Source organism: Giraffa tippelskirchi, chromosome 3 (genome assembly GCF_054371585.1).
Source record: "Giraffa tippelskirchi isolate mGirTip1 chromosome 3, T2T-mGirTip1v1.2.pri, whole genome shotgun sequence".
Classification (NCBI taxonomy): domain Eukaryota; kingdom Metazoa; phylum Chordata; class Mammalia; order Artiodactyla; family Giraffidae; genus Giraffa; species Giraffa tippelskirchi.
The window spans coordinates 496,366-523,930 of record NC_137277.1 but is presented as its reverse complement, the minus strand read 5'-3'; the positions used below and the strand labels follow the sequence as shown (position 1 = coordinate 523,930).

Genomic DNA, 27,565 nt, shown 5'->3' with positions numbered 1-27,565 from the left:
TCATGGTGACCGCAAGCTGGATGTTGTGTCAGTTAAAAGCGTGCACTTTGGGGCCGCACGTTTGAGTTGAGGTCCTGGCTCCCTCCTCTTGCTCTTCACAGCGCTTCCAGGAGCCTCAGTTTCTTCCTCTGTGAAATGGGGACAAGTAACAGAACAGCAGGGTGGCTGGCTCTCACACCCCACTCTTGGCTCCCCTCCCTGCCTTCCTTCTCAGAGCCCCAGGGACAGAGGGTGAGGGAAAGGGTGCTATTTCAGGAAGGGGCTGGTGACGGACCGGGAGGCAGGGCATTGATATGTGGAGGGCTGGGACATTCTCCCTGGATTATCCAGAGATTCACAGCCTCGTGAGTGCCGGCGGTGAGGGCTGCTCGGGCAAGCATCTGAGATTGCATCTAACATCTTTATTTCTCTTTAACGAATGTCCCCTGGGGCCGATTTCAAATCAAGTTTATTCTGGTATCTAAATGTATAAAGCCCATAACTCAGAGGCATTAGATGTAAAATATTCAGGCCTCCCCGGACGAGGCATTGGCTGCCAGCCACGGCTGCACCGCTGCCCTGGGTCCCGGCACCTGAACAAGCTTTGTTCTCCAGCTGTTACTTGAGGCTGGAGGTGGGCAGCCCGGCTCTGTCGCCTCGCTGGGTGGAGACACCGAGTGATCCTGTGTCCGGATCCGGGTCTCACGGGGAGGGATGGCTGAGTGCGTGACCGCGGCCCTGCCACCTGCGGTGTCGGCTGAGATGTGGGGGCTGAGACCCCCAGCCCCAGCAGGCCGGGACCCCGGAGTCCACACCTCTCCGTGGGGGCTGGTGTTGCTTCTGAAACATCAGGACTATAGCGTTTAGGACAGCTGTTTTGTGTCGAACGTGGGATCCAGACAGACCTGGGGATTTTTCCTTTCTCCTGCGGCTCTCACTTCAACCTTTGGTTTTGGAGAAGATTAAAATGGAGCTGGTCTGGCAGCCGGTCACACCGGATCCCAACCGTGGTTCTCGGAGGGTGGATCTCCAGGGGTTTCTCCGCGAGCACAGTCGTATTCATCACGTTACCGTTGGCTTGCGCTTCCTGGGGTGATGTGTTGACCAGGGGGGTCGGTGACACTAGCACTGTCACTGTCATCTCGGCCTTGTTACGGGGGTTCTGGGGTCATCGCTGGAGGGGAGGGCGGAGGGCAGTGTGGCCTGGACGCTCTGCCCACCTTTCCTGTGGGCCTGGAACCAGGGGCCAGGAGAGAGCAGTGCCCCTGACCCCCCAACCCCCAGAAACCCCTCTGGAGACAGAAGTTCATGCAGTCTCACCAACCTGGATCATGGGAGCTACAGATTCAAAGACAGACAAGCCTCAGACCCTCCCTGACTCAGGGACACACAGTTAAATACAACACAGGAAGCTTCACCGAGCATCATGGGTCCTCAAGAGGGAATGGGAAGCTGGTCCCGGAGGGCTTCTTGGAAGGGGTGGCCCTGGCCCTGACAATGGGGAGCTCCCCAGGTGGAAGGGGCAGGAAAGCTCCAGGCTGGCGAAGCATGGGAAGCAGAACATGGTTAGGAAGAGCAGGACGGGAGCCAGGAGCCCTGCTCAGCTCAGCGCCTATGGAGGGGCACCCAGGGTGCAGGGTCCGCGGGAACAGCCCGCGAGGGCTGCCAGGCCCAGACCTGGTCCCGGGGGAGGTAGGAAGCCCCACGGTGCCCTGGTCAGAGTCCGGGTCACCAGGTCACCTTCGGGTGAGGCAGCGACAAGGGTGCTAGTTAAGAGAAAGTTCAGATGGGCGTGGAGGGGAGGGTCTGAGTCTCCCTAGGAGGTGAAAGTGCTGCGGGTCGGCTGAGGAGGAATTACCAGTAGGATGCGGGGGGGGGGGGGGGGGGCAAGGGGGAGCCGGAGGGCAGGAGCACAGGAGGGGCTTGGGGGGCCCCATGGGAGGAGGGGCTGGGGGGGCCCTGGGAGGAGGGGCTGGGGGGCCCCGTGGGAGGAGGGGGGTGGAGGGGGGCCCTGGTGGAGGAGGGGCTGGGGGGTGCCCTCTGGGAGGAGGGGCTGGGGGGGCCCTGGGAGGAGGGGCTGGGGGGGCCCCGGTGGAGGAGGGGCTGGGGGGCCCCGTGGGAGGAGGGGGGTGGAGGGGGGCCCCGATGGAGGAGGGGGCTGGGGGGCCCCATGGGAGGAGGGGGTGGAGGGGGGCCCCGATGGAGGAGGGGCTGGGGGGGGCCCCGTGGGAGGAGGGCGGGGTCCCTGTTGGAAGTTGGTGTTCACGGCCGCCATAGGCTCAGTCTGCAGTGGGGAAGCTGTGGACGGGACTGGAGGCTGAGCGTGCTGAGAACCTGGGGAGAGGAGCGTCACTGGGGGCGCTCGGACAGGAAGTGGGACAGCAGTGCCAGTCCCTCCAAGGAGGAGGGGCCCAAGGGAGAGCCCGTGCTAGGGACTGTCTGGGGGTTAGGAACAGGCAGGGGCGGGGGGGGGGGCGCAGAAACCAGGAGGGAACCACGCTGGGGGATGGGGCCACCGAGGTCAGTGGGGTGGAGCCACCTCTTTCCACAGTCAGGGCCCAGGGCGCTCACAGCCGCTCTGCACAGAGGGCCACTGGTGGGGACGTCCGTCCGTCGGGGGCCCCAGAGCGGAGAGTCCTCCCTGCAGGTCTTGGGTGCTTTCCTGAGCCCGACTGGTTCTGGGTGTGCCCCCCCCACGCCCCCAGGCAGCAGTGCAGGGGTTGAGCTCACCCAGGGCCCGGCCTGGGGAACCCGTCCAGTCCCCTCCCTGCCTTCTGCTCCCGTTTCCAGTTCCTTCTCCCTCCGGGGCTCTGCCTCCCTCACCCCTCCAGAGCCCTCTGCACACGTTTCCAAGAGACACCCCCCATCTCATCCACTTGGGCGCCTGGTCTGGAACAGGCTGGGGAGAGGCAGGTGCTCCTGAGATGGCCCAGGGAGCTGGCGGGGCATCATTGCCCGGGCTGGGCCCCGTAACCCTTGCCTGGGCAGCTGCTGCCTGAGCGCTTGTATTGTGTAGAGTGTGATGGATGGGGAAGGCTGAGTGGGTTCAGGCTTCACAAGACAAATGCCTGTGTCCTAATGCCAGCTCTGGGCAGCCCTGGGCAAGTCACTAACCACTCAGGGCCTCAGTTTTTCCATCTGTAAAGTGGAGCCGATGATAATAGAGCCCCCGCAGGAGAGGGTTTGCAGTGAGGACCAAATGATAAATGTTGAGTGATAAGTAGTAGCTACTGGTGACAGCAGTAGTTATCCTAGTAACAGGGGTAGTTAGTGTGGGAGCAGCTGCTCGTCGACCCCTGAGGGTCACTTCTGCAGACTTTCGTCCTTTTGCGTCTCCAAAGTCTGGCAAGAAAGGGGAGCATCTGCAGACTGTCAGGAAGGAGAAGGCTGCGGTTTGGGCAATCCAGGGGTGCCCTCTGGGGAGCAGGCTTCAAACAGCTGATTTAGGAAGGGGCTGGCTCCTCCCCCTACTCTCAGAGGGCCTGGGACAGAGTGTGGGTGAGAGACTCAAGCCTCAGAGATAAGAGAAGTCTGGGTGATGTCCAGACACTGGCTGCTTCCTCATCAGGTGATGACCAGGGCCCCTCACCGGCCTCCCCCAGCCCCTCGGAGGAGAGTCACGCAGTATCCCGGCCTCCAGCCTCTTTGCCTTTGTGTTTCTCGACAGCTTTTCTCCTGCTTCCTGGAGAGGAGCTGCAGTGTGGCTCCCCTTAACTATTATCCTCCCCATAAATGGCCTGCTTGGCTCACAAGGACCATTGCTCCGCTCTGTTTCCAGACTGAGGCTGCGCGTCCCAGCCCACCAAGGCCCCCCTCACTCCAGCTCCAGCCAGCTCCGCTGTGCCCTGGAGGAAGGGAAGCTGGCTTTTACATTTTGTTTACTTTTTCTTTTGCATGAAAGCAAAAGCCCCAGGCCTCAGCTCCAGCATCCTGGAGGACGGGAAGGGAAGTTGAGCTGTGCCTGTAATTAAAGGGCCTGGAACCCGGGAAGGGCACCTGTCCTGGAACCCAGCTGAGAACAGAGACGGGGTGTGGGCCTGGCCTGTGGAACCGACTCGGAGGGGCACTGGAGGACCACTGAGGGCTGGTGGGCAGGTCCTCGGGGAGTCTGGACACAGGCCGCCCGGGAAGGCCGCCTGCGGAGGGCACGTGCATCCCTAAACCAAGGCTGCTTTCTTGGCGGGGAGGAGGGGGCTGTGGTCAGTCTAGAGATGGATGAGGAATCCGCCCTCCCTGCCCCACACCAGCGGGTACCCCCGAGTGAGGCTTTCATCCCGGAGCCTGGATTCCAGCTGCTTCCTGCCCCACCCTGGGGAGGGTCAGACCTTCCAAAAGCGCATCTGATAGCTGGTCTAACCCATCCAGGTTCCCTGCCTCTGCAGCCCCACCTCCTGTCTCCTCCCCCCGGCCTCCACCTCCAGCCGCCGCCTGGCGTCCCTGCTGTCCCTGCCCACTGCCCTCTTGCCCCTGGGCCTCCGCTGTGCCGTCCGCTTTGCAGGTTCCAGGCTGTGCTCAGGCTGTGCTCACGGCCGACTCCTGCTCATCCTTCGGGGCTCAGCTCAGAGTGCCAGCTCTTTGGGCAGCTTTCCTGACCCAGTTACAGGCTCCCTCACACTCTGGTGCCACGGCAGAGACGCTGGCCAGCTCCCCACCGCAGCCCAGCGCCCACTGGCACTCACAAGCCCTCAGAATGGGGGTACCGGCTTGAATCGAGGGGGCTGGACGGCTGTGGGTCTGTAGATGCTCTGCCAGCATCGGGGCGGGGGTGGGAGGCTCCTGGGGGTGGGGACTGATGCTCTCTGGTTCCGAATAAAATGGAAGTTAACAAAAATCGTGAAGCTTTTCCTGGAAAGTTGCTGACAGTGGACTGGGCACAGGCCGGCACCGGTGCTCTGGGGGTTGGGGACAGAGGAACAGGGCGCTGGTTAGTGGGGGCTCTCCGCCCCGTCTGTGAGCAGGAAATCTACAACTTGGTGTCTCCTGACTGAGCGCCCTGCCAGCCCCAGTGGAGGTGTGGGAGAATTGGAACCTGGCGCTCCAGACTGCAGGGGCAGGTCCTGAAAACTGGGTTTGAAGCAGTCTCCGGCTGCCGGGGAGGAGTTGTTCCCAGCCTGAGGAGACTCGGGGCGGACATGCACCCCCTCAGCCCCTTGCCCCGCTTGGTGTCAGGAGGCGCTGAGGGCCTCCCGGACACCGGCCCCTCTACCCTTCTCGTCTCCCATGTCAGAACCAGAAGTGAGGGGATCACACAGGAGCAGGGGGTGCTTCAGCCTTGGAAGCTTACCTGCCTTCTCGAGCCTCAGCTGCCTTGCGTGTAAAATAGGAGCTCCTATTTCATAGGATAGTTTGAGGTGTAAATGATAAAATGGGGAGAGCTTAGCACCAGGCTTTGCAGGGAGCCGGTGCCCAGTGGGAGCCAGCCCTTGCCTGTCAGTCCATCGGTCACAGAACTGAGGGGCAGCGGTCATCTGGCTGGGCCTTCTGATAGTCGGGGCCTTGCCCATTCCGAGCTGCAACGTCATGGGCACAGAGGACGAGGCGGAGTCCGAGGCCGTCCTGGGAGGTCACGAAGCTGCCCTCCTCCCTCTGACAGGGGCAGCTGCCTCTGGCACCAGAGCTGATTGTCGTATCAGCTCACAGGCCGTCCCGGGCTCTGGGACGTTTACGGCCGGCAGTGCCTCTTGGGAGCCCCCGAACAGCCCTCTGAAGGTTTCCCAGTCACGATCCCCATCCCACAGACGGGGCAAAGGAAGCACAGCGATTAACCAGGACCCGAGACGATGCAGTGAGCGGTGATGTCAGGGCTGGACTCGGCCGGCAGGGTGACTTCAGAGCCTCCCGTCTCTGCAGTACCTGGCCTTGGGATGATCCAAAGGTCAGGTCTCGACTCATAGCCTCTGCGTGGAGGGCTGCACTGAGAGGACTGTAGGCTGTGATGGGGAGAAACGCACGGCAATAGATTAGCAATGTCTGCCGTGGGCTTGGGGAGGGAGGGGTCGGGCCACTCGCATTGTGACCCAAGCACTGTTGACAATTCGGGGCGGCATCACTCTGTTGAGGGGGATGCTGTCCTGTGTGCCGTGGCAGCACCCCTGGCCTCCCCCTGCTACTTGCCAGCAGCACAAGGCCGCCCTCCCCACCGAGTTCTGACAGTCAAAGTTGTCTCTGGAAAGGCAAACCCTCTCCAGGTTGTGAACGAGCCCCGGAGCGGGCAGCGGGGACGGCCAAACAGCCTTGAACTCGGAGTCCAGAGGCCAGCCGACCTGTCACCCTGGAGCCGGGCATCGGGTTCTTGGTGTGTGAAGTGAGCACGGGGCTTGGATGGTCCCAAGGGCTCCTTCTGGAGGTCGTGACCGTACCCCTTCACCCCAGCCTTTATTCCCGAGGTCTGCGGAGCCAGACCAACGGGAAAACCCGGGCTCTGCAGAGAGCCATTTTGCCCCTGGAGCTCCGTGTCTGCTCATTAGAGGAAAGAAAGTAACAAAGAAGAAAACCCTGAAGCCTGGCCGGAGGTTTCGCCGAGCAGCAGCCATCAGGCAGATTCAAGTGGAGAACTCGCAGAGACAGTAACTCCACGCCTGCTTCTCTGTGTGAGCAGACGTGCGAGCTCTGGGAAATCTCCCTACCCCGTCCAATTATGAATCTCGGCAGGAAGCCTGGAAAACCCGAGCTCTGAGCCAGGGGCTGGAGGAGGCCGAGGCTGGGGCTGGGTCCCTGGGCACTTGCCTAAAGAGACAAGGGCAGCGGGTGGTGGGAGTGTGATGCGGGGGTCTGCCCGCACCTGCGCCAGGAAGCTGGACCGTGAGGCAGCCGGGCCTCCGGGAGGGGGTGAGCAGAAGCGGCCCTGGGGTCCTGGCTGCTCAGCAGACCTGCCTTCCAGTGTGTGGGGTGGGGACACAAGGTGGGAGGAGACTGGGCCTAGGGTTTGGGTCCTGGGTCTCCGGAAGTCAGAGGGCGCTGTGTGGTGGGGACGGGGGAGCCCCCAACAACGGGAACCTCCTCCCGGCGGGGGTCCCCACCTTACAGACGGGAACCAGCCCAGCGAGGGCTTCCCCAGCTGACTGAGATCTCAAGAGGCTGAAGTTCACAGGCCACACAGCTTCCAGGTGGGAGCCTTGGGGCTGACGCTCCGTATTCCTGTCCCCCGATATTATGCCTCCTATCCCCCACGTCCTGGGTTTCCGGGGCACCTTCACTCACCTCTGTGTCTCAGAAAAGCATCGCACACCTGCCCTGAGGAATGACACGTGACCCAGGCCCCCAAGACCTGGGCTGGAATCTCTGATGAAGGTGTGGCCGGTTGGGGCAAGAAATCAAATTCTGACTTGATCCCAAAGGAAGACGTTGTTGGAAGGACATGGAGGGTCCCGTGGAATTAAGAGTTTAGCAGCCAAGACTAGGGAGGGGAGAGCCCACAGCTTCTGAGGCTGTCCTCATGAACCCCTGAGAACACCCCATTCTCGAGCTCCCCAAAGTCAGTCGCTTAGCCCTCGGGTGCCCTCTGCTTCTGACCCACAATCCAAACTCTGGAGGGAGCATCCGAGCACCTGCAGGAAGTGGTCCAGCTCGGACGGAATGTGTACCTAGCATCCCTGGCCACGGCTGTTCAGTCGCTCAGTCTTGTCCAACTCTTTGCGACCCCATGAACTGCAGCACGACAGGCTTCCCTGTCCTTCACCATCTCCCCACGTTTGCTTCAACTCATGTCCATTAAGTCAATGATGCCATCCAACCATCCCATCCTCTGTCACTCCCTTCCTTGTTCTTGGTCTTTCCCTGCATCAGGGCCTTGTCTAATGAGTCAGCTCATCACATCAGGTGGCCACAGTATTGGAGCTTCAGCTTCAGCATCAGTCCTTCCAATGAATATTCAGGACTGATTTCCTTTAGGGTTGACTGGTTTGATCTCCTTGCAGTCCAAGGGACTCTCAAGAGTCTTCTCCAGCACCACAGTTCAAAAGCATCAATTCTTTGGCACTCAGCCTTCCTTATGTTCCAACTCTCACATCAGTACATGACTACTGGGAAAACCATAGATTATTTGACTATACGTACCTTTGTTGGCAAAGTGATGTCTGTGCTCTTTAATACACTCCCCTAGCCTCCTGGGGCAGACAAGCAGCATCTCTCAGAGGCCTGTCCGCCACCTGATTACAGGCCAGAGCCGAGGGAGGTCCAGGGGTCAGTAGAACCCATTCTTCTCTTTCGGATCTGAAACGGTTCAAGTTGAGGCCCATCACTGCTCAAGACACTCTCTGCTCATGACTGACTGTGAGCAATGGCTGAAGCTGGCTGATCTGAGGTCCCCCACCCTCCCCCCACGCTGCTGGCCACCATGGAGACTGAGGCTGCGATGGTTGGTCGGTATGGCAGCTGCAGGAAGCTGCTGGCTCTAAGCACCTCCCTCCTCGCAAGGTGCTGCAGCTCGAGGCGGGTGATGAAGGGAGAGCTTGTCAATCCCAGGGGAGCCATCTCCCAGGCAGCTGAGCTCCTCAGGGACTAAAATAAGATGCCCCAGAGGCCCTGGGGTGAGGCCCTCACATGTAACAGGTTGAATCTCCACTGAGCCAGGCTGGGAATAGAATCAGCGACATGCCGGGCTGTTAGGAACGAGAGGTCCCTGCATTCCCAGGGACACTCCTCCAGCATTGGAGTCACAGAGGCACCTCGGAGCAGACCGCCTTGAATCCAGGCGGCTGCACCGCCCACTTCTCTCAGCCAAAGCCCACCACCCCGCCGCCCACCCTCCTCACACGGCTCTCCTCCAGAGGCGCACCCCCAGCCATGCCTCTGGGGCCCCCACCATCATTGCTCAGCTCTGCTGGGCCGCAGCCCCTCCCCAGCTGCCCAGCACCATCCAGCATTCAGCCCCCATGCCTGACACGCCCCAACGCCACCTCCTCCCTGGAGCACATGGTACCACTGATTCCCAGTTCCATGGCAACGTGGACACTCACCTCCCCAACTAGTGGTGGGCTCTTGCCAGCTGGACTGAGGCTCTGGGCTCCACAGGGCCCGGCATCAACAGGTAGACTCTGAACTAAAGGAAAGAGTGGGCAAAGAGCTGAGTGGATAAACCACTCAACATCAAGGAAGACCCCAAACAGGTCATGTGCTTCAGTGACCTAAAGGCCCGTGTCAGGAAGGAGACAAGGTCACGAGGGAATCTTCTCCTGGGCTCAGGAGCCCAGGCTCTGCATCCCGAGCACTTGGCCAGGGGGAGCGACGTGGAGGGCTCCTCCCCAGACTCCAGTCAGAACACAGTCTGGTCCGAAGGCGTCTCCAGGAAGTGAGTTTAAAATTAGAGATTCACCTTCCACGTCACCAGGGTTGATCCTCTTCAAAATGCTCCGACTGCAAGGGCTCCTCGGGCTCCACTTCAGCTCTGAAAGGCTGTAAAGACACTTCCCGTCTTCCAGTCGAGGAGAAGCCGTCTTGACCTCTGGTCTGCGGCCTCGAATCACATGCTCTTGGAAACTCTGGGCTCCCCGCTCAGACCCCTGTTCTAGTCGTCACTGGATGACCATGTACCTGAACAGTTTCAGGTCAGCAGAGACCGTGCCTGTCTTATTGATTATTCCTGCAACCAAAACACACCAATGCAGACTTACTGCCCACGAGGCAAACGGGACAGTCCTCTGCGAGGTGACCCTCCTCCACGAGGGATCAGGGATCCAGGCTGGCCGGTCCTGTGGCTCTACCATCCCCTGGGCTGACCGGTGAGGGGGGGAGGCTGTCTGAGGGAGGGTTGCAGCACCTGCCCAGAGCCCTCTCCAGGAAGGATGCCGGTCACGTCCTGCTCACGTCCCGCTGGAGTGATCACACGGCCCATCTGACGCAGAGGGAGCCACGAGGCCCAGAGCAGCCATGAGCCAGGAAGCAGGCAGTGAGCTTCCTGGATGGGTCCTGGGCGGGTCCGCTGCCCTCGCTCAGCCCCCAGCACCCAGCACACGGCAGGTGCTCAGACATGGACGTTGGATGCAGGCACTGCAGGTCATAATGGTTCAAAGGGGCCTCATGGAGTCGCTCACGAGCCGGCGAGCCGAGGCTCCCCAGCAAGGTCCAGCCCGGCCACGCTGCCTCTCAAGCCCAGAGCTGCTCTGTAGGAGCCGGGCCGCGGTTTTCAACAGCCTGCCTCCTCAAGGCTGGAGAGGGGAGAGCGCGCCTGCGCCCACAGGGAGGTCTCAGTTACAGGAGGGTGGCTGCTCGGCAGGGACGCCGGGGCCTCTCCTCCAGGGCACGCAAAGGCTCTCCTTCAAGCCCAGGGCAGTGCTTCCACGCTCAGCTCAGAGTCGGGCCCTTGCCCCGGGGCTTGGGAGATCAGGGCATCCTCAAAGGTGTGTTTTTACAAAGAAGAGAAGGGCTGAAGGGCCAGCTTCCATCTACGCCTGAGCCAGGGCCTGCGTGCAGGTGCAGTGTCCTGGGTGGGAGGCGGGCAGCAGGGTGAAACCCAGGGTGGGGCCCAAAGCGGTGTGAGGGGCATCACTGGTTTGGTCCTGCAGGACCCACCCCCAGAAGCAGGCAGAGGGGGCTCCAAGGGTAGAGGGTGGGGACGCCTCCCCAGCGGCTCCCACCATCCTGCTCAGAGGCCTCCCTGGAGGTGGGGGTCCTGATCCCCAAGCCTCCAGCTCCGCAAGTGTGGAGCACGTGTGCAGTCCCCCGGGTGACCTTCCCAGGGCCACGGGCCAAAGGCAAGAGTAACAGGAGCAGGGGACGCTGTGCGGGGCTGGGGGCCACTCTGAGGAGCAAAGGTGGGCAGAGAGGTGAGCGTGGGCACCTGGGCGTGCGCGCTGATGGTGCTGGCGCTGTCCGTGAGGAGCACGGGGGTAGTGACGGTGAAAATGCTCCGCAGGCTGTGAGGGAGCGTGTGAAGGTCGCCATCACACCGTCTAACACCGTCATCACACCATCACATCTTTTCTCCAGGGCTCCCTCCTGGGAGGCCGGTGTGGAGGCTTGCATCACCCCTGAAGTGACTCACGGGGTGACCAGCTCTCCCGGCTTTCCTGTGGCGCCCCTGGGTTTAGTGTTGAGAGTCCTGGTGCCCGTCATCACCTGAGTCCCGGGGGCCATCAGGGCACAACCGCAGGGCCCACAGGGGAGGAACCGGGAGACTCACCCGCCTTCGTGGCCGCTACGGTCACAGCCCCTCCAGCCTCCGCAGCTCACAGCCCTGCCGTCACTGCAGACACAGACCCACACTTTCCTTAGAATCAAAGACCTGGTTTCCTTTCTTTCTGTCAAGAAACCTCACTGGTTCATTTTCAGACACTGTAGAAAATTTACAAAATACAAACAAAATGTAAAGAGGAACATCTGAATTCACTCAGAAACAAAACAATGGGCACATTTTAGGATATTTCTTTCCAGATGTTTCCTGTGCCTGGAGAAATACCTGGGACTTGATGGACGTAGAGAAAGCGTACGTGAGCCGCTGCAGGCATTCCTGAGCCTTTTCTCCACAAATCCTCCTGGAGTCTCAGCAGGAGGGCTCCCCAGGACCCAAGTCCCGAGTTTTACCCGATGAAGGAGTAACTGATCGGAGGCCAGGTGTCCCATGAGGTTTCTTCACACTGGGGTCTCCTGACCCCCAGAAGGAGAGAACCACTTGTCTTCAGGAGCAGAGACCACAGCCTTGGGAGGGCCTTGGTATTCCTGCGGCCAACCTGGGACCCCCAAATTAACCACTGCCCTATGCACCACTTAGTAGCTGAGGGGCACACAGGCTCTGTCGTGTCCGACTCTTTGCGACCCCATGGACTGTAGCCCACCAGGCTCCTCTGTCCATGGGATTTCCCAGGCAAGAATACTGCAGTGGGTTGCCATTCCTTCTTGGGGATCTTTCTGACTCAGGGATCGAACCTGTGTTTCTGATGTCTGACTTGGCAGGCAGATTCTTTACCACTGGCGCCACCTGGGAAGCCCACGTCTTAATAGATAACACAGCAAACAGCCTGATTACTGAAAGAACACTCATGAGGGGAGTTGGGCTGGCTTTCTCTCTTATCACATCAGCCATTAATTTTCTCCCTGTTAAGTGCCTTGGGGCCGATGCTAACAAAACTGAATTCAACAGAGATAAATGTGAAGTCCTTCGGACTAAACACTCCACAAAAACAGGTTGGGGGCGGTGAGGCCGGGAGGCTGAGTCTCAGGGACAGCAGGTCCCGGAGCAGAAGCTCAGGATCCAGAGAAGGGCAAGGTAGGGCCCTAGACTCTGGGTGTCAGACCCAGCCCAGGCGGGGCCTGCTGTGGGGGCTGTGCTTCTGGGTGACCCAGAGCCGGGAGCGAGGCTGGAGACAGGCCGGAACCATTGATAGAGAAATGGCTGAAGGAAATGCGGAGATATGACCTGGGGCATATCCACTGAGGGCAAGCACCTAGGTTCTCGGCTTGGGGGACGGGGGCAATCTTATCAAGCTCTCTGTGCGCTCCCTGCAGCGCCCACTTCTTTAGGCTGGGGTGGGGGGAGTGGGCTAGTGGGAGTGTGGTCGGGCTTCCAGCCCGTGATAAGGTCAGGCCGGGGGATGAGTCTGGTCCCAACTGTGGCAGCTTGCCAACCACCTCCCGTGCATCCTCAGCCTCGGTCCTCACTTTTGTGCAAATCCCAGATGGTGGAAAAACAACTGGTCCTTCGTTCCGTCGGACACAGTTCCTCTCTTTGATGACTTGAAGGGTTGACACATGATAGATGATGGATTCTTTTATTCCCAGAGGTTACATGTAATTCCCACGGATGGAGTTTCACAGAGGCAGGTTGACTTCTCAGGAATTTGAAGTTAAAGCTGTTTGGACACAGAATGCCTTGGGAGGGGAGAGGTGCCCACCGCTGGCTGGGGGTTTGGGGGAGGGCTCCACACCAGGGATTCTGGAAGCCTGAGAGTTTGGGTGTCTCGCTGCACGCCCAGCAGGAAGAACCTTCTGCAGGGGCAGTAGATGCGGATCCCTGGACGTCGCCCGGGGGCTCCGCAGCTGACGGAGGAGCGGGAAGGCCCACGCGTCCATCTACCTTCTTGCAGGGCTGGCCTCCGACCATCGAACCAGGAGTGTTGCACTTCCTCTCGCACGGCCGCTCACCTGTGTTGGTGCCAGGGCTGCCGTGATGAATAAAAGGACACTGTCATCTCACAGTCTGGAGCCCCAGGGCCCTGCCCACTCTGAGGCCCGCGTAGGCCCCCTCCCGGCCCCGCCCTGGCTGGATGATGAAACATAGCCACGCGTGGCGTCACAGACACCTAAGACAATGTGTGAAAAAGTGTGTTAATATGTTGGACGGTGTGATTCCTATTTAAAATTTCTATCAAATAGAAAATAGTACCCTAAATGCAGAGTGGAGGTTAGCGAAATGCATTGGAAAGCCCTCTTGAGCTAACGAGTCTATATGTAAGCTAATGCTTCAAGCCTGTTTTGTTTTCAGGTTTATATACATTATATTGAATATATAAATATACGGTTTTCTCATTTCTGCCAAAACACGGTGTTAGCATGATCAGTGTGGGAGCAAATGTTAGTCCTTCAGTCCCTATGCTGTTTCCTAAGATTTTCAGCAACTTTTGGATTAGTATCAGTTTATTATTTTTCATTAAAGAAAAATAAGTTTTTTTAAAGTTAAATCTATAGGTATTGACCTTGAGAGGTGTGTGCATATGGTATTACATGACAGGGTAGGTGACAGAGTGAAGTGTGTTGTATTATCCCTTTTTCAAAATAGGGGATACAGCCATTCTGGAAGCCAGCATGGCAGCCTCTAAGAACAAACACGCAGCATCACAACCCCCAGCAGCTGCACTCCCAGGCATCTAGCCCAGGAAGTATGACTTTGATTCATCTCCAAACCTGTTCATAACAGCATTAGTAGAAACAGCTGGAAACCACAGGTGTGCTAGCTGGAAATGATCCAGGTGTCATCAACTGTGGTACAGCTATGCCATGGAATATTGCTCTGCAGTCAGAAGGAGCAAGCTGGTGATACCACAACTGGTGAATCTCGAATTATGCTGAATGAAAGGGTCAGTCCCCACAGGTTATAGACTGTCTGATTCTGTTTATAGAAACAGAGGTCATCTCGGTGGTTGCCCTGGGTCAAGGTGAGAGGCTGGGGACAGGGGAGTGGATGTGGCTGTGGGTGGCATGAGGGGTCCTCAGGGTGGTGGGTGTCCCTGATGAGCAGTGTCAGGACCCTGGTTTTGACGTCATCACCGGAGGAAACTCAGTAACAGGGACACGGAGTCTCCCTGCATTGTTTCTGACAACTGCATGTAAATCTAAATTACCTCCAAGTAAAAAGATCAGTGTTTTAAAAGCAGGAGAGCCTCACAGGCATGTGCACAGGCCAGTATGCAACATGGAGAAAGAGGTGGGCAGATGCATGACTGACCGCTAAGCTCTGGAGAACAGCTCTGAAGGGAGATTATTGTCAACCTCAGTGTTTGACTGCGCTGACAAGCATGGGGGACTTGGTGATTTTGTTTAGACCCATAAAGTAGACAGTGAGATGGTTGGATGGCATCACCGACTCACAGGATGTGAGTTTGAGCAAACTCCAGGAGACAGTGAAGGACAGGGAAGCCTGGCGGGCTGCCGTCCATGGGGTCACAAAGAGCTGGACATGACTGAGTGACTGAACAACAACAAAAATAAAGTAGCCCAAAGAGTGTGCAGGGGAAGGGGGTAAGGGCAGAGAGCGCCACCTCGCCCACCATGCCTGGGAAGCACTGGCACGGCATCCCCTGCAATGTCTGGAATCAGGCGTGGCCCCCTCTGGCCTCCGCGGCCCCCACTCTGGCCACCCTGACACCAGCCTGCCTGGTGCTGCTCCCTCTTGTCACAGACACTCACGGCTCACCCCCAGCTCAGCCCCTCACCGCAGAGGGAGACCCGCAGAGTGAAGGGGATGATGTCTGGGTCCATAGCAACACTCTCCCCTGAGCCATCACCATGGGCCAGGAGGCATCTGCAGGCCTTTCACTGTCAGCTCAGATCCCCAGGAGAAGAGGCAAGTGGTCGTCCCCATTCTACAGAGGAGGAGATGAGGCGGGTAATTAAGTCGTTCATGCCTGACTCACACAGAGCGCGCCATCAAAGGGTGTCCCACTTAGGGTGCCATCCCTGACACCCTTGGCTGTCCCCCACTGTCCTGACCAAGGCCAGCCTGCCACGCAGGGGCCCTGGAGACCAGCACCCCAACTCTGAAGGCAGCAGCTCAGGACCCAACGGAGGGATACAGCCAGCCGTGGGCACATTCCTCGCTGAGTGGTCCTCTGTGTGCCGACCCCCTTGCCAACCCCCCCTGTCAGGCCTGGGCTGCCCTTCTGCTCCCCCGTGTCCAGGGCCTGCCCAGAGCTGGGCACACACAGCACGCAAGTCTAGGTGAATGGATGTGGGGGCCCTCGGGACACTCACACAGCTCTTTTCCTCTGCTCCTCCAGGGATCTATAAAGGACACTGCTTTCGGATCAACCACTTCCCAGAGGACAACGATTATGACCATGACAGCTCGGAGTACCTCCTCCGTGAGTGTCAGGACCCTGCCTCCCTCTGTGTATGGGGCAGGGGACAAGAGGCAGGCAGGTGCTAGAGGAAAGATGGGCCCCGTGGGTGCAGAGGGGCTGGTCTCTGGGTGCTCCCGACACTCCCCTTCTGATTCAGGATACTGAATTCAGAGGATGGGGTGTGGTTAAGCTTCTGTGATATGCCAGTCACCCCTGTGCAGTTACTGGCCTGTAGGACACACCAGGTCGGGGCTGGCAAGAGGGGATGAAGGTGAGGTGTCCCGCTCCCCGGGGCAGCTACAAGTTGCTGTCTTCAGAGGAGTTGATCACAACAGCTGGCCCTAAGGCAAGGAGGTTAGAGATGTTGGCTTGCCCAGAGCCAGCATCCCTGGGGGCCGAGACACCCCAAGGATACTGCCCGGGCAGCACTGGACCTGCCCACCCCTCCCCACCCCCACCCAGCAATCTATTCTTGACAAGCCAGATTAAATTGCACACTGAGACAGCCGGTGGGTGCCAGGCAGCTTGTGGGAACAGCCTTGGGTCCATGGGCCTCAAGTCTCTCCAGCACCAACTGGTGGAGCCCCCAGCTCTGCCCCTGAGCCCTCTGCCCAGGTCCTGAGATGGGACTGGCCCCCAAACTGGAACCAGAAGTCAGAGGACAAACCCAGCCCCACACCCCAAATCCAGATCTCATCCCTGGGCTGTGGCTACCTCCCTGGGAGGAAGGATGGAGCCTCAGCCGGGGGAGGAACCTGGAAACGGAAAAACAGCACGGCTTTGAAGTCGTTTTCCCCTTCCGCATCAGCCCAGACACATGCAGAGCTGCTCCCATCTGCTCCCCTGGGAGCTGGGCCGGCTTCATTTATGGAGAATCGATACCAGCGTCCACAGAGGGAACACAATTCACTCTGCACCTGCTTTTGGATCGTTTTTTCTAAGAGAAAGGACTCTGGTTCTGAGTCATCCCGTGAAACAGAACAGCATGTGGTTCCCATGGAGTCCAGAGCCAGAACCGGAAACAATGTCACCGGATCTGCCTCCTATCCTGCTCCCTCCCCTTCTCTTCTTCTTCCCGCCTGTCTTCTCTTTCTGCTTTCTGGGGGTCAGTACTGAACCGAGCACATGCTATTCCACGGGGCTGCCACAGATGGTTGTGCAGGTTGCACACTGCACAACTAGGGGATGTCATTGGCATAGACTGTGGCATGAATAACACTGTGAGTTGCACAGTATGCAGGCTGCACAGCCATTTAGGGTGGCTGCTGGTGCTCAGCCCTGACTCAGAACCCACCAGGGCAGGCAGATGGTTCTCAAGGGTCTGGGGGCAGATCTGCTCCACTGTTGGGCCTTGGGATTGTGGGAAGGGGACACCAGAGAAGCATCCGTTCCTTCCCACTTCCCACTTGCCTGAGGTTAACTGGTGCCAGCTCTTCCCCTTTACCCCCTGCCCTGACCCCACCCTGGTCCCCAGAGGGCTGGGGTCTCTGGATGGGCCCCGTGACATGTCAGCCCAGAGGTCAGACATGTGGCTTCCTGGGGTCCCAGCCAGAAGCAGAGGAGATACTCAGACAGGAGGAAGAAAGGGCGTTTAGTGAACGACTAATTACAAAGATGTGCAGGGATGGGGGAAGGGCGGTGAGCACAGGGATGGTAGCAACAGAAGGACGCCCAGCCCTTGGCCTGAGTGGGCGACAGATGCCTAACCCCCTCACTCCCCCACTCACTCCCCCCTCACTCCCCCCTCACTCCCTCCTCACTCCCCCCTCACTCTCCTCACTCCCCCCTCACTCCCCCCTCACTCTCCTCACTCCCCCCTCACTCCCCCCTCACTCCCCCTCACTCCCCCCTCACTCCCCCCCTCACTCCCCCACTCACTCCCCCCTCACTCCCCCCTCACTCCCTCCTCACTCCCCCCTCACTCTCCTCACTCCCCCCTCACTCCCCCCTCACTCTCCTCACTCCCTCCTCACTCCCCCCTCACTCTCCTCACTCTCCCCTCACTCCCCCCTCACTCTCCTCACTCCCCCACTCACTCCCCCCGCACTCCCCCCTCACTCCCCCCTCACTCTCCTCACTCCCCCTCACTCCCCCCTCACTCTCCTCACTCCCCCTCACTCCCCCCTCACTCTCCTCACTCCCCCTCACTCCCCCCTCACTCCCCCCTCACTCCCCCCTCACTCCCCCCTCACTCTCCTCACTCCCCCTCACTCCCCCCTCACTCCCCCCTCACTCCCCCCTCACTCCCTCCTCACTCCCCCTCACTCCCCCCTCACTCCCCCTCACTCCCCCTCACTCCCCCTCACTCCCCCTCACTCCCCCCTCACTCTCCTCACTCCCCCTCACTCCCCCCTCACTCTCCTCACTCCCCCTCACTCCCCCCTCACTCTCCTCACTCCCCCTCACTCCCCCCTCACTCCCCCTCACTCCCCCCTCACTCTCCTCACTCCCTCCTCACTCCCCCTCACTCCCCCCTCACTCTCCTCACTCCCCCTCACTCCCCCCTCACTCCCCCACTCACTCCCCCCTCACTCCCCCCTCACTCCCTCCTCACTCCCCCCTCACTCTCCTCACTCCCCCCTCACTCCCCCCTCACTCTCCTCACTCCCTCCTCACTCCCCCCTCACTCTCCTCACTCCCCCACTCACTCCCCCCTCACTCCCCCACTGACTCCCCCCTCACTCCCCCCCTTACTCTCCTCACTCTCCCCCTCAGTCCCCCCTCCCCCTCCCCCACACTCCCCCCTCACCCTCCCCCTCACTCCCCCCCACTCTCCTCACTCCTCCACTCACTCCCCCCTCACTCCCCCCTCACTCCCTCCTCACTCCCCCCTCACTCTCCTCACTCTCCCCTCACTCCCCCCTCACTCCCCCCTCACTCCCTCCTCACTCCCCCCTCACTCTCCTCACTCTCCCCTCACTCCCCCCTCACTCTCCTCACTCCCCCACTCACTCCCCCCTCACTCCCCCCTCACTCCCTCCTCACTCCCCCCTCACTCTCCTCACTCCCCCCTCACTCCCCCCTCACTCTCCTCACTCCCCCCTCACTCCCCCCTCACTCTCCTCACTCCCCCACTCACTCCCCCCTCACTCCCCCCTCACTCCCTCCTCACTCCCCCCTCACTCTCCTCACTCCCCCCCCCACTCTCCTCACTCCCTCCTCACTCCCCCCTCACTCCCCCACTCACTCCCCCCGCCGTCCCCCCTCACTCCCCCTCACCCCCCCCACTCCCCCTCACTCCCCAGCCTCACTCCTCAGCCTCAGGCTCACTCCCGGAAAGCCCCCCAGGGTGCCTGGGGCCAGGTGTGAGGCTGGGAGGGCCCAGCAGTGGTTTCCCAAATGAAATGAGGGCGCGTCAGGGATGGAAGCTGACCTGGGAAGGAACTGCTTCCTCCATCGTGCGCTGTGGGGAGACTGGCAGGATCATGAAGGAGCCTAAGGAAGAGAAGGGTGCTGGCTCCAGGACTATGAACTGGAATGTTGGTGGAGTGGGGAGGGCAGAGCTGATCTCCATCAAGGGGGTGGTGTTCCCCTCAAAGGCTGCAGGAATAGCGAGAACTGGCCCTGAAGTTGAGCTCCAGAGAGCAGGTACGCGTGAGCTTAGGAAGTAGGCTAAGGAAGAACTAGGCAGAGGAAGTAGGTAATATTCCAGGACAGGCCAAGGTCCTGGGCACTGCGGCCAGCCAATCTGTGTTCCCTGACTCCCTGCCATTTCTCTCCCACCAGCCCCACTGGCCTCTGGAGTCCCTGTCCCCCTTGCCTTGGCCCTGGCTCCCCCTTTCCCAGGCTCCGCATTTCAGGCTCGGTGGGTGGTTTCTGTGCTAACCTCAAAGTGCTGTTGTCAGGGCTGCGGGAGCCCCCAGTGTGCCTCTGGGCAGATGCAGATCCTTGCCAGGGCTGGATGTGGCCAGGAGTAGGCTGGACATCTGCCCTGCTCTGTGCAAGACCCGGCCTGCACCTCGGTTGGCGCCTGCAGAGCTCCAGACAAGCCCACATGGTGAGGGCCGGCCCTCCACATGACAGGCGGGCAGGGTGCGTGACGGCTCTGGGCCCGGCTGACCTCGGTGACATTAGAGGCTCCAGGCTTCCCCGCCTCCAGCCCCTTGGGCCCACCGCAGGACCAAGGTGTCTGAGAGGGCCCTGGCCTGTCCTTCTGGCCGGTGCACATCAGAGGAGCATTTCAGAAGCCCTCAGGAAACCTCCCCCAGGGCCATGGCTGCAAGAAAGCGGGGTGGGGGGGGTGGGGGGGGTGGGGGGGGTGGGGGGGGTGGGGGGGTGGGGGGGTGGCGGAGAGAAGAGCCTCATTTAATGCCCCACACAGACCCCTCTCTGTGCCGCAGGGCACACACTGGTGGGCTTATAAACAGGGAGACAAGCGCTGCCTTCAGAGGCTGAAAGCAGCAAACCCCCTCAGCTGGCTTGAGAAGGGGGCCTGCCAGTGCTCCAGTCCCACCGGCCGGCCTTTCCCCAGGGCTGGGAGGCGAGCTCAGGGCTCCTTACCCCCCTCCCCTGCCCTCCCTGCCAGCCAGGCGCTCCGGGAGCGCACGCATCCCCTGGGGCCCTACCAAGTGCTCTGTGTATCTTATTCCACAGATTCTCACACAACCTTGGCACAGCACGCGTATTCTTTTCCTAAGGCCGCCATAATAAACTACCACAAACGAGGAGGCTGTGAGGGGTCGTCCCACAGCGTTCTCATGACTGGTACTGTGGCCTCCCTGGGGGCACTGAGGGGCTCTCCTCCCATCTGGCTGGCAGAAGTGTGACCCACACCCAGGGAGAGACTAAGAGAGACCTGGGCAGAGGTGACTCCAGGCCACTTGGCATGCGGGGGAGTGACCGCAGGCCAGGACCACCACTTGCTGGTCCAGCCTGCCCCCCACCAGCCACTCCCTCCCTACCTCGGGTCTATGGGGCTGGAAGGGAACCTTCAAGGTCAGGGGGCTCCCCCGTACCCCCTCCCACCGGGTGGGCCTGTGAGGAGAGCCGGCCTCACAGCCTCTCCGCTCTGTCTCTTCCGGCCAGGCATCGTGCGCGCCTCCAGCATCTTCCCCATCCTGAGCACCATCCTGCTCCTGCTTGGCGGGCTCTGCATCGGTGCTGGCAGGTTCTACAGCCGCAAGAACAACATCGTGCTCAGCGCTGGCATCCTCTTCGTGGCCGCAGGTGAGCTGTCTGCTCGGGTCCCTGCTGCACACAGCGCTCACCCCGGGGTGGAGGGAGCAGGTAGGCAGATGGTAAAATCCCTGTGGGTAACTCATGTCAGCAGTCCAGGGGGGCGGACAGGGAGTGGGGAGCAGAAGCCCAGTGGGTATCAGGCCTCCTTCTGGGGTGATAAAATGATCAGGAACTAGATACAGGTGGTAGTTGTACTAAATGACATTGAAGTGTGCACTTTAAAGGGTTAGTTTTGTGTTCTATGAACTCCACCTCAATTAAAAATAATAATATCAAGTCCAGGTGTGCAAAATGCCACAAAGGGGTGCCTTACAAGCCTGTCTCATGGGAGCCTGGCTAAGGCAGGGGTCAGGGAGGGACTCAGAAGGACTCTCAGAAGCCAAGCCTTGAAGGAGCTGCCCACGTAAAGACAGGTGAGGGGCACATGGCCAGGGAGGGTGCAGAAGCAGAGAAGCCAGTGAGCCTAGGGCAGGGTGAGTGAGGAGGCGAGGGGTTAGGGTTAGGGATGAAGCCTGATTGCCCATCCTGACTGCCCGCGTCTCCTGGCCAAAAGACACCACTCCCTTCCCGGCGGCTCCAAAATGGCTTCACACTCGCTCATCTGAGCACGGCTGCAGACAGCACACTGCATGCCTCGCCGCTGCAGACGCGGAGAAGTCCCCGTCCAGAGGAGAACCCAGTGGGCCTGAGGTGCTGGTGTGGGCAGGGAGGGGTGTCTGAGGGGCTCAGCTCGGCCATGACCTCCTCCAGACCCCAGGTGGCCCCCAGGAATGAGGAGAACGGTCCAGCCAAGGTCCCAGGGCTGCTTGTTGGAACAGGACACCTGATTTCTTGGCCTCGTTCCAGTAGATCGATGCCAGAAGCATAAGAAAGTGCAGCAACTCTTCCCTAAATTGTCATCGCAGCTCCTGGCACTGTCCTAACAGTGGTGTTTTCCTTTCAAAGAGCCTTTTCTCTTCTACCAGCCTGGTGAGGAGGAGCGGCACAGGGGAGAGGTGAGCACGAGGCCCGACTCGGCCCAGGCCCGGCCGCTCCCTGCACCTGGTCTCTGAACCCTAAATCAGCCTGGGGTGCCCTGAGGGAGACAGTGAGAACTCCAGTCACCGGCGGCCATGCCTCCTTCCCTACGCCCACAGGGCCTTGCCAGGTGCCTGGCCTACACAGGTCCCAGCGGTCATCCTTACCCCCATCTCCTCTCATGGCTTCTCTTGGAGACAGAAGGTGACTTCTGTTTTTTTCATAGAGCTGGGGCCGGAGCAGTTCAGGGTCGGGCTCAGAACCTCTTGGCCAGGGCTCCCCCACTTCAGGCTCTGTCTCCTTCCAGGGCAGTAAATATGCATGTGTGTAGCTGAGTGTGTGTGTGTGTGTGTGTGTGTGTGTGGAGTGTGTATGTGTGTATATGTCTGAGGCGGAATATGTGTGTGCGTGGAGCATGTGTGTGTGTCTTAAGAGGAATGTGTGTGTGTGAGGAGTATGTGTGTGTGTGTGTATCCGAGTGGGGATGTGTGTGTGTGGAGTATGTGTATGTGTGGTCGTTTCTGAGGGGGAATGTGTGTGTGAGAAGCGTGTGTATGTATGTGTGTGTGTGTGTGTGTGTCTGAGGGGGGATGTGTGTGTGTCCAAGGGGGGATGTGTGTGGTGTGTGTGCATCCGAGGGGAGGTGTGTGTGTGTGTGTCTGAGGGGGGATGTGTGTGTGTGTGTGTCCGAGGGGGGATGTGTGTGTGTGTATATATCTGAATGGGGATGTGTATGTGTGGAGCGTGTGTATGTGTGGTTATTTCTGAGGGGGGATGTGTGTGTGAGAAGCGTGTGTATGTTTGTGTGTGTGTGTGTGTGTCTGAGGAGGGATGTGTGTATATGTGTGTGTGTATCTGAGCAAGGATGTGTGTATGTGGAGCATGTGTGTGTGTCTTAGGAGGAATGTGTGTGTGTGTTTGTATCTGAGCGGGGATGTGTGTGTGTGGAGTGTGTGTATGTGTGTTTATTTCTGAGGGGGAATGTGTGTGTGTGTCTGTGTGTGTATCTCAGCAGGGATGTGTGTGTGTGAAGCATGTGTGTGTATCTGAGGAGGAATGTGTATGTGTGAGGAGTATGTGTGTGTGTGTATGTCTGAGGGTGTGTGTGTGTGTGTATCTGAGTGGGGATGTGTGTGGCATGTGTGTGTGTGTGTGTGTCTAAGAAGGAATATGTGTGTGTGAAGAGCGTGTGTATGTATGTGTGTCTGAGGGGGGATGTGTGTGTGTGTGTGTGTGTGTGTGTGTGTGTGTGAGGAGCATATGTGTGTGTGTATCTGAGTGGGGGTGTATGTGTCTGGAGCATATATATGTGTGTGTGTATGTGTGTATGGGTGCACCCCCGTGTTGGGAAGCAGAGCCTGTGTTTAGGGTCTCCTTAGAAGTCGGCCCCTTGTTCTCCTCACCATGGCCCAGGACAGGGAGGAGGCAGCAGGGCATGGACATTCTGTCTCCTCCTTGAAGCAGTCAGGTTTCTCAAGGTGTGGACCCCTAAAGAAGTCCCTGCTGTGACATTTGAATACTGTCCCCTTTCCTTCGCCGAGGAACGAAGGAAAGAAGACTTCCACTAACACCAGTGCCAGGTGCTCTGTAGGCCAGCCCATCATCCCAGCTCCTGAGGAGGCAGGTAGGTGGCCAGGTGGCTTTCCTGAAGTCACACGCTGCCAAAGTCAAGGCTGAGCCCAGGGCTGTCGTCCTCAAAAGCGAGGTGCCCTCAGCAGCTGCCTGTGCCCCCCGGGAGGAACCACTTCAAAGGCATCTCCAGATGCTGCGAGTCACCAGAGGGGCCGCAGAGCCGGAGTCCCGAGTCACTCAGCTGAAAACACAGATACTGCCAGAGTGGAGAGGACAGGCAGCCACAAAGAACAAGGGCCATGGCAGGCAAGAAGGGGATGCTCGTCCATTCCCGTTTATTCCCGGAATCATGGGCTCTGACTGTGGGTGGAGAGTCACGTGCAGGAGCCAGCCAGGAGCCAGCAGTGAGGTGAGACAGGCCCATGAATAATTCCAGGTGGACAATGATCCTCAGGAGAAGTACGGTCCAAAGGCTGGGAGAGTGAGAAGAGGACTGTCCTGTCAGGGCCCCGTTTCCTGGGTGGACTGTTAAGTGAAAAGGGAAGGGGCCAAAGAGTATTCTGCAAAGAAGAAAATGGAAGAGAGAGACAGAGAGGGAAGAAGGACTGACTATGGATATGGAAAGGACAGAAGAAACAAGACAATAGCTGCCTTCAGGGGAAGAACTGGGTAGCTCAGAGCCTGTGTTTTGTTTTATTATTCACCCAAACTCTGTACTTTATTACTCATTCAAAATTAACTACTTTTACTTAAAAAAGTTAGCAACCAGAACAAAGACATACCACACAGGGGAGTGGCCACCTGCGCCCTGCTCCGCCCACCAGCCCCCGCTGTCCACCTCCCCTTGCTCCGTCCACCTACCCTTGCTCCGCCCACCAGACCCTGCTCCGCCCACCTGTCCCTGCCCCTCCCACCAGCCCCGCCCCGCCCACCAGCCCCTGCTCCGCCCACCTGTCCCTGCCCCTCCCACCAGCCCGTGCTCCGCCCACCTGTCCCTGCCCACCTATCCCTGCCCCGCCCACCAGCCCCTGCTCCGCCCACCTGTCCCTGCTCCGCCCACCAGCCCCTGCTCTGCCCACCTCCCTGCTCCGCCCACCAGCCCCTGCTCCGCCCACCAGCCCCTGCTCCACCCACCAGCCCCTGCTCCACCCATCTGTCCCTGCTCCGCCCACCAGCCCCAGTTCCGCCCACCAGCCCCTGCTCCACCCATCTGTCCCTGCTCCGCCCACCAGCCCCAGCTCTGCCCACCTCCCTGCTCCGCCCACCAGCCCCTGCTCCGCCCACCTGCCCCTGCCTCGCCCATCTCCCTGCTCCGCCCACTTGCCCCGCCCTCCTCCCCCCACCCCGCCCCCGCAGAAGGTCTAACCTCTCCCTCCCGCCCCCTCTCTGGATCCCCTTTCAGGCCTCAGTAATATCATCGGCATCATCGTCTACATTTCCAGCAACACGGGCGACCCCAGTGACAAGCGCGACGAAGACAAGAAAAACCATTACAACTATGGCTGGTCTTTTTACTTCGGAGCCCTGTCGTTCATTGTGGCTGAGACTGTGGGCGTCCTGGCGGTAAATATTTACATTGAGAAGAACAAGGAGCTGCGGTTTAAGACCAGACGCGAGTTCCTCAAGGCCCCCTCTTCGTCGCCCTACGCCAGGATGCCGAGCTACCGGTACCGGCGCCGGCGCTCACGGTCCAGCTCCAGGTCCACCGAGGCCTCACCTTCCAGGGACACGTCACCAGTGGGGCTGAAGATCACCGGGGCCATCCCCATGGGCGAGCTGTCTATGTACACGCTGTCCAGGGAGCCCCTCAAGGTGACCACGGCCGCCAGCTACAGCCCGGACCAGGACGCTGGCTTCCTGCAGGTGCACGGCTTCTTCCAGCAGGATCTCAGCATGCTGAGCCGGAGGACCACGCCCGTGTGAGCCCCGCCCGGCCTATCCTTGCTAGCCTCTCCCCAGATCGGCTGCCTGGACCCCAGGGGGTCTCTGACCCCTAGGACGGACCGAGGACAGACTAAAGCCAAACCCCACCCTCCTGGGTCCCCATATGCGTGGAGGGCTGGCTTGGAGTGAAGCCCGGGGGAGACAGGAACTGGAAGCGAGATGGCTGACTTTATCCCCAAATGTGGCTTTTGATGCCCGGGGGTCCCGAAAGCTCCCAGGAGGCCCCAGAGCCCTCCGGAGGGAACATGGCCTGACCCACCTGGGAAACAAAATCGAGCCATTATCTCCTCTTGGGAACAAATCCTGCCTGAAGAGCAGCGTTCCGGGGGGGGCCCCCCTCCCTGCCCGGCCTCCTGGCCCCCTGGAGCCTCCGGTTGCTGGTCAGCTGCTTTTGGACCCAAGGTTCCCCTGTCTGTGAGCCAGAGGCGAGGAAGCCGAAGCTCGTCCCTGCCTCTCTGTCTGTCCGTCTGTCTGTCTCTGGCAGCGGCCGGTTGTTGAGATGGCCGCGATCCTGAGGACAGAGCCTGTGACCACCTGGTGCTTTCGCTTTTGTGCTGTCCTAGGCCGCTGCCCTCGGGCTGGGGTCACCGAGGCCTGTGGAGGTATCTGAAGGTGGGGGGCTGGGTGTAAGTTAAAGGCTTTCCTCGTCACTTCTGGAAGTTTCTGCTCACAGAAAGGGCAGAATACGCTGACTGTACTTCAGAGTCTGGAAGATTCTACGGTCAGAGGCAAGGTGGCCGAGTGGCCTCTTACTGTGTCCATTCTCACCCCTGCCCACTGGCCTGAGGAGCAGCACTGTCCCTCCTGGGGGGTCATGGGGATAGACCCTCCGCCCAGGGGTTGGCAACAGGAGTCTGGACTTTGTGCAAGAAAGGGAGACCCGAGGGTGAACAGCGAGGAAAAGATCCAAAACAAAGCCCCGTTTCCCAGGTGGTCACTCATCAGAAAAGCCAGGACGTTCGTTCCCTCTTGAAAAGTAGCAGCAGCCCCTGCCCCACCCCATGGCTGCTGTGTACTCTGCCACCACCCCAAAGCACTGGTGAGGAAGCATAGAAGCAGCGGCTAAGCAGACGTCCCGGCCCCGGGAAGGGAGGCTGGCAGGTTCCACGGCTGGTGTTTTTCTAGCCGTTTCTCCCCCAAAAGCGAGCAGAGAACCTGGAAGCCTGTCGGGCTCAGAGGAACGCTTTCTGGAGCCGACCCTCTTTTATACAAATGCGGGCTTTCTAACGACAAACCCTTTCTTACTTTTTGAAACTCGGCGATGGCTCTAGAGCAGTTGTCTGTGGTCCCAGTAGCTGTCGTACTTAGAAGCGATGAGCCAACTCTTACCTCAGCCACCTGCTCACGGACCCCCGGGGAGGACTCAGCCCCAGGAGTTCAGTCCAGGTCACGGTCACTGCTCCCCTCTGCCGCCCCCCAGAGGGTGCCCCCGCCTGTCCCGCCCCGGTGACCGCGTGCCAGGGCCCCTCTGCTTGCTCGAAACCCTTCCCCCCATTGAGGTTGGCTTGTGTGCTCTGTCCAAGCATGTGCGGCCGCGAGTGCTGGAGTGTCCGGGCTCGGCCCGCCCCCACCCTGTCCACCATCCCTCTCCAGGCCCTGCCACCGTCTCACCAGGCTGGAAGGACGGGGCGAGATCTGGGGGCCCGTCCCCCAGCAAGGTCACTTCAAAAAGCAGGCAGCCTTGTCCTTCCTTCCATGTCGGCCACCTTCCTCCTGCCTCCTGGGGAGCGTCCATCATCTCATGGAGAAAGCTGTGTTCCAATGAATCCTACCTCTCGCCCAGTCCCAGCAGAGAATGTGGGGCCCACTCCCGGGACCAGGAAAGAGATCAGAGGGACGGAGAGCAGGGAGCAGAACACCTCAGCGCCTCTGGCCATCACAGCCTTTCTCCCCTCGCCTGGGCGCCAGTCGCCCCCGTCGAAGCCTGCCCGTCCATGCACCCACGGGCACTGCGTGGCCCTGTCCCCCCCACGCCCCCATGCCCTCCACCCTTCCATCCTGCCCGTGTGTCTCGCCAGTTACACACCTGTGAATCCTGTACTTACTACTGGTTTGGGGTTGTTAGTTCCGTCTTTTTTTTAATTAAATAAAAACATTTTTAAAACATTCTCCTCTTGATGTTGGGCGGGGAGGGGGAGAGCACCCTTCAAGTCCTTGTGGGCAGTCAGTGTCCTAGGGAGACCCCGCAGAAGAAGGGGAGATGAGGGTGGATCCTGTGCTTGCCAAGGCCAGTTTCTCTGCTTCTTGTCCGGGCCACTGGCCGCCTCCCCGTCCCCACCAGCTGGGTCTAGGCTCCCGGGTGGGTCCACGGAGCTGCCTGTTCACAGAAGAGGGGCAGGCCACTCCTGTGTGGTGTGGACATCTGAGCAGCTGAGCAAGCCAGA

At 59.7% G+C, this 27,565-nt stretch overlaps 1 protein-coding gene and 1 long non-coding RNA gene across 2 annotated transcripts in view; one reads left to right on the top strand and one right to left on the bottom strand.

The window, feature by feature from the left end:
* CACNG4 (calcium voltage-gated channel auxiliary subunit gamma 4) overlaps positions 1 to 27,287 on the top strand; it is a 54,072-nt gene extending 26,785 nt beyond the window's left edge. Inside the window, exons 2-4 of the mRNA XM_081580760.1 lie at positions 15,408 to 15,491; positions 20,496 to 20,636; positions 24,640 to 27,287. Of these exons, the coding sequence (XP_081436886.1) occupies positions 15,408 to 15,491; positions 20,496 to 20,636; positions 24,640 to 25,160 (746 nt within the window). The 3' untranslated portion in view covers positions 25,161 to 27,287. The remainder of the gene's footprint in view (positions 1 to 15,407; positions 15,492 to 20,495; positions 20,637 to 24,639) is intronic.
* Positions 383 to 6,021, bottom strand: LOC145542265 (uncharacterized). Its single transcript, XR_014079731.1, has 2 exons — positions 5,264 to 6,021; positions 383 to 1,317 (listed from the first exon to the last, which is right to left on the bottom strand). It is a non-coding gene; the product is annotated as an uncharacterized LOC145542265 (long non-coding RNA).
* Positions 27,288 to 27,565: the final 278 nt, after the last annotated feature.